Source organism: Triticum aestivum, chromosome 5B, assembly GCF_018294505.1.
Source record: "Triticum aestivum cultivar Chinese Spring chromosome 5B, IWGSC CS RefSeq v2.1, whole genome shotgun sequence".
NCBI classification, from domain to species: Eukaryota; Viridiplantae; Streptophyta; class Magnoliopsida; order Poales; family Poaceae; genus Triticum; species Triticum aestivum.
This window is the reverse complement of record NC_057807.1, coordinates 189,624,752-189,631,268: the sequence shown is the minus strand read 5'-3', so window position 1 is coordinate 189,631,268 and position 6,517 is coordinate 189,624,752. Positions and strand designations below refer to the sequence as shown.

Below are 6,517 nucleotides of genomic sequence, written 5' to 3'. Positions count from 1 at the left end.
GTTTGTTCCTCCTGTGTAGGCAGCATGTTTGTTCATGAGATGTGTGGTGGTGATGTTCCTGGCTTGTATCTTCTTCTTTTTTGACGGGCTTGTATTTTTAGTTTTGTAGATTTTTTTTGGGTCAATTTTGTAAAGAGATTGATTCGATGCTTTGTACGTACACAAATGCATAGTTCCTGCTTTGTACAGGTACTCAGAGGCATAGTTCTAGGCTACATCGGTTGTGCTACCACCGGCTGTAAACAGAGGTATTATCTTCATACTCATGTTACTATGCAATTCCATAGTTTATCATCCAAACATCATTTGGTATTGGAACCTCACCGGATTCCATAGGCCAATTCAGGACATCCAAACAAGTGAATTTGTATTCATGTCCATTAAAATATCCCTGTTGAATTGGTATTCCAACCAATTCAATACAGACATCCAAACAAAGCGGATTGTTGACGTATCAAGTATGGTTTCACATTTCATATCTAAAACTAATGGTTGGTGCATTTCGTATGCAAGAGCATCTTGATATTTCTAGAAAACAAATTAGCCAATTCTCACTTTATCAAGTCAAAACAGCTAACTTGTGCTTTAATCTGCATATAAACATCACACTCAACACTCGGGGACGTTACTGACATTTCACAACCTCCACAACTCCTTTAGCTGTCCACAGTAGGGTAAATAAACAACGAACTTCTGATACTCAGGAATCGGAAGTCACAGAAAGCCAGTGATTCTCGGGAATATATGTGGCTCAAACAAAGAGGGCCTTTGATATACCAGATTCAGTTCACGACAAGGGCAGCGAAGTACTCCCTCCGTAAACTAATATAAGAGTGTTTAGATCACTATTTTAGTAATCTAAACGCTCTTATATTAGTTTACAGAGGGAGTACTTACTGTAGAAATTTAGCAAACCAGTGGACAGAAAATGTTCCTTTGAGTTCAAAATGTGAAGCACAGCAACAAAGTACAGTAGCTAGTTATTAAATGTGCCAAAAGTAAGCATTACACAATACCCAAAGGCATTGTGCCACGAAAAGCTATTAACCATGCATAGTTCATCAACTTTGAGCTCCAAGTTAGGCCAACGAAGATCCTGAAAGGGTAGACTCAAGGCCATTCTTCAAAAACCAGGCAGGTTAAACACAAGGTTGGATGACCACATGGTGGTCTTTAACCTTCTAGCGGGAACTGTAACTTCTCGAAAATAAGGATAGCAACAACTGGTCCTGCAAAATCTCCAAGGATACAACCTGCAAGCCATATATGAGAAATAGCATCAAACTAGTTTGAACTGAACCAATACTAACATGTTGCAGCGATTCAAGGTGGTGGTGTCCTAAATTCTTTCGAAGCAAACTAATGGACAGAAGTGCTAACAGAACCTTGGTATATCTTGGGGGAGAAAATTTGAAATGAACCAAATAATATCTGTGCTTCAAGCCATTATTACACAATAAACACATGGACACATTTTTTTACTTTTGGCAACATAAGGGGTACTTCCAACATAAAAAAGGCTGCAAACTTACCAACGCAAAATGAAAAAGGAATTTCATGCAGAATAAATAAAATTAACTTATGTGATTTTGAAGAAACAAAAGATATCTTTATCACCAACATAAGTGAAATTGAAACTCTTCAACAAATATTGTCAGTCCAAAACAAAATGAGATGCTCTGGCAAACAAGGCATAGTCTAGTACTTGAACTGATGAAAGAAAAGAAGCCATAACTGACCAATCCATTGTCCATGTACTGGATGCAGAAGGACGCCGAGGCCTGCTCCAATCGAGGCAAAAAACAAAGAGAAACCACATTTGATGGTTACACTATAGATCCTTCTCGCAAACAATCTGAGTTTTTCCTTCTCGTCGAACAAATCGTCATCATTATCAGGTTGACGAATAAAACATTTGTACACCTGGACGACAGATTGTACAACCCAAGTAGCAGCTACTCCCAATGCATGCGCTGTTTGAACAAAGAAAAATAATTGAATAATAATTTACAAAAGGAAAAGTGATACTGCAGGTAAATCTTACCTCGGAAAGTTGTTCTGGCAACACAGTATGTGTATTCTGGAATTGACATCCCCCTCATAGCTTTCCTCTTTGACGATTTTGCAGCATCTTTAGAAAAAGAAGTAAATAGTAAGGCATTATATTATAACAGCTGATAAAGTGATAATCACAAATGAGTGCACAAGAAGACGAAAGAAAATAATCGTATGACTAGTGTGTTAGACAGAAGCAAAGAACAGAACATGGCGTAACTTATTGGTAAGCTAGCATATGACAGAAAATGTAGCTAGCAAGCGTATCTAAGATAAATTTGGAGGCACATCCTGCAAAGGGACTGGACAATGTTGGGCCAGCACAAGAAGTCAAAATAAATAATCTATTCGACGGTGAGGAGTGCTCAACTCACCCACAAAGAGATAGGGATTTAATGGCTTATCATCCAACTCAGCATTCAGGGCACATTCAGCTCACAGGTAAGCTCTAATTAGACAAACTGTGTTAGGCACTTAGGCTTTACTTTTGTTGAGCCCTGAGCCACAAACATAAAATGCTAATGCGCTAGCTACTTTCTGAGTCCTAATCTTGCCAAGTTATTAAGAAACAAGTTCTTCACACATGCATGCGGAACAAGATTGTAAAAAGGAAAATTTGGTAACTTGTGTAGTCCTAAGACTCCTAATGTGGTTTTAATTGCCTAATAGTTTGAACCACAAGTTAAACTAATAAGCAATTTGCAAGCTGAATAGAGCATTCAATAGTGATTGTGGACAATAGCAGCAATAAGACACATGCCAATGATCTGGTGAACAAGGTTTCTCGAGAAAAAAACTAAGGCAAGGAAACTAATGATATGGTTACAATTAATAAAATAACACATCCTTTCTATGCAAATGATAATTCCAAGAATGTAGCTATTCGATTGGAATAACAATCACATTAGGATTTCTAGTTATTCCAACATATGTGTAAAGTGGTTTATTTACATCTCTGGGAAATTTGTTAGTCCCATGTAGACAGTGATGCATTTGTTTATTAGTGAAAGACTAGCTAATTACCCGTGTGTTGCGACGAGCCATACGCACATACATGTTAAGTGATTCAACACCATGTCTGATATATATCTTTCACCCACTGCTTCTAGAGTGCTGCTAGAAGACATGAGAAAACGGAGAAGCATTCACCTTTGAGAAGCTTCCATGCTGTTCTTTGTGAAACACGACGAACCGCAATCCTTTCGAATACTCTTCTTGTTGTTACAACAGAAATCTGAAATGCAGAACAGAAGATTAAGCAAGTAACTTTTACTTCACATAGGAGAAATAATAATGATCTTCTGGGCCAAGCTTATAAAATTCTAATGAAAGCAGTTTAAAATTGAAATTCTAATATAAGCAAGTTTAAGCTTCAGCTCAAAGAGTGTTATGACTCATAAATACACCCAAATGGTTTCAGCTGATTTGGAGTTTTTCCTACAAAGCTGAATTAGGGTTACAGGATAAGGCCAGGAAGTCCCACCTGCTTGGCCTAGCTCTATTATCCTCCAGGCCCTATATAAATAACATTAATACTAGAAGTATATTTATGTTTCACGTATACAAAGAACAAATTTATGTTTATTTTGAAGATAGTGTAACTAGGAAGCGAAATCAACAAGTCAAGTATAGCAATTGAAAAAATCCAGCAAGTACTGAATTTGCACAGATCGAATTTATGCTTCTCGTGGGCTGAGAGGCAAGGCAACATTAGAGGTTGGTTAAGGTGAACGCATCTGGAATCAAGATACTGACATATCCTATCTGATCAATCAGTCAAATCAAGCATGTGCCTGGCCACTCACTGTGACTAAAATATCTGTATGAGCAGGAATCACGCTACTGTACTAAAGTGTCAGAGAAAAGATGTACCTCGCGAGCGATTTGCTTCAATGAATTATGAAAGGGAGTAACCAGGTCGACCGGCGGTCTCTCTGAATCATCTTGAAGCAGATCGTCATCGTCATCGTCATCAGTGGGCGGACGAGGCTCCAGAAGTGGTAAATAGTATAATAAAAAGGCCCTAATAGTCGTCATACTTAAATGCTTAAAGCCAAATGCATACAAAAGCGGCTTCAGCTCCAACGGGTATTCTTTTATCGGTAATTGGAGATCATGAATCGAGTCATGTATCTTCTCATTAAGATCATTGACAAGATCAGGACTATCATTCAATCCATAAGTTGCACCAGCGTCACAATGAGCAACAGTGAATCCTGGAAAACTGAACCAGGAAAGCATCACTGCATGAATCAGAGGAAAAAACTAAATGCAGCTTGCATGCAAACAAACAGCATCCTTAGTAATAGGTGATGCACATTCACATAAGGTAGTGAAGAGTTTTTTTTTCAGGTCTTTACTTCCAAGTTAGTAGTGAAGATATCTTAGTAGCATTCATTCCACATTCATTTGTAGAAAACCATGACTTTTGCTAGCTAGTGAGCAAAAGCTTGACTAAAATCACAAACTCCACAGAATGATATTGTTTAACGAAAATTTTCCAATTTATCCCATATTTCCACATGAAAAGTTATGTAGAGTCAATGCCACAACTTTATATCCAATTCCGTACCATATTCAGCAACCATGACTTGTGAGCTGCGAGTCTGCGAGCATACTCGGATGAATTATTAAACCAAGAGAACAACTTTTCCTATTATTCAGTTGGTTCAATCCATCAAGAAATGCATTAAGATGTAAATTCCAGCTCAATGACAGCCACTTCTTCCCCTATTCACCCAAAGTGATTACTATGGCAGAATCATACAACACAAAGAAAACAACTAACTGAACAAGATAAATGAGAAGATTAAAGCATGTGGGAGAAGAACCCAGCTCGCTTTCCAGCATGCTTGCTACTTTTCTTCATTCTGTTTCACTTAATATCAAAAATAAATTCACACAGCTCTCTGATAGTGACACCAGAACTCACATGAATTATTATTTTTTTGGGTACTTCATCATGTATCCCCCCTTTGTCCGCCCCTCATCCAATTTACATCTTACAGTCATGACCATAAAGGGGTTCCTTGTTATGGATAATTCGACTGTAACGAAGCATCACACCTTTTACATGTATTATGATGTTGCACTACATGGCATGGTTGCTAGAGGTGAACGATCTTTGAGGGCGGGGACATCTTCTAACAGAAACAGTCCAGTATCATCAGACACCTTTTACATGTATGATGATGTTGCACTACATGGCATGGTTGCTAGAGGTGAACGATCTTTGAGGGCAGGGACATCTTCTAACAGAGACAGTCCAGTATTTTAAAGTTTATTTACATGAATGGACCAATGGTCACTGATACTTGGCTGAAAAGGGAGACTTGATATACCCATATACACCTCATGCGCCCCAAGAGCAAAACCCCAACTAATAGACCACAACATCAAGTTTCATAGTGTAACAATTGAATTCACCTCCAAGGCCTAAACACTGGCAACTAGCTATCCAAAGACGATGTTGAACACCGGACAGAAGCTTTAGCAACAGCAATGGCTAACACATCAAGCTTTAGCACCTGCGACTACTGCACCGAAATACCCGCGCGCTAACTGTGCGGGCGCAACCTAATCTCCCTGGTAAAACCCTCCCGGCGCAATGCGCCGAACACCTCGATCGCGACATACGCACGCGCATACAAAAAACACGTGAGTAGGAAATAACAAAAACACTCGTAGTTAGGAGATTAAGGAGTTTGGGGGGGGGGGGGGGGGGGGGGGGGGGGGGGGGTTCGAACTAACCCGAAGAAGGGCCGCGCGGAGAGGGGTACGCCGGAGGCGGACAGGGCTGCCGCGGCGGCGGCGGCGGAGAAGGCGGAGAAGGCGGCGTGAGAGTGGAGGGAGGCGGAGGAGCGGGGCGCGCGGGCCGCAAGGTCGAGCAGGAGCGCGATGCCGACCGCCATGGACGCGGGATCTCGCGGCGAGGGAGGAGAAGTCGGGGGCTTGTCGGATTCGCCGGCTCGTGCCGCGTCAGTAGCGACAACGACGGTGGTGGCTGCCGGTATGGGCTGGGCTTGGTCGGGCCCTTGGCGCGACCTGACCTCCCTGTTTATATTGGGCAGGTGAGTGGGTCGCCTAGTCGAACTACAAAAACTTTCCGCATCGAATTACAAACCCCTTCCTTAAGAAAAGAAAAGCCGAATGTATTTCTCAAAAAAAAAAACGAATGTTTCTTAAAAAGAAAAAAAAAGGCGAATCACAACCCGGAGGCGAACCCGATCAAGGTTTATATAGCTTGGCACTTGACAAATAACGGTGTTTTTTTTGTGGGGAAAAGAATGGTGTTTTTTTTTCGAAAGTGTTTTCAGTGTTCGACAATGAGAGGACTGTTATTTATAGGCAAGTTTAAACCCATCACGTCATAGTTGATCCTTGCCGTATCCTGTTCGAAAGAAATTATGGAGAATGAAGCTTCAAGGTAAAAAAAAACGATGATGGTGTTTGCATAATGTGG

The 6,517-nt window shown here is 40.6% G+C and overlaps 1 protein-coding gene across 1 annotated transcript; it reads right to left on the bottom strand.

The window, feature by feature from the left end:
* Positions 1 to 918: 918 nt before the first annotated feature.
* On the bottom strand, positions 919 to 6,103 carry LOC123110989 (uncharacterized). Its single transcript, XM_044531646.1, has 6 exons — positions 5,806 to 6,103; positions 3,928 to 4,279; positions 3,205 to 3,289; positions 2,045 to 2,131; positions 1,740 to 1,973; positions 919 to 1,253 (listed from the first exon to the last, which is right to left on the bottom strand). Exons 1-6 carry the CDS (start codon positions 5,964 to 5,966, stop codon positions 1,174 to 1,176), a joined length of 999 nt encoding a protein of 332 aa, XP_044387581.1. The 5' UTR covers positions 5,967 to 6,103; the 3' UTR covers positions 919 to 1,173.
* Positions 6,104 to 6,517: the final 414 nt, after the last annotated feature.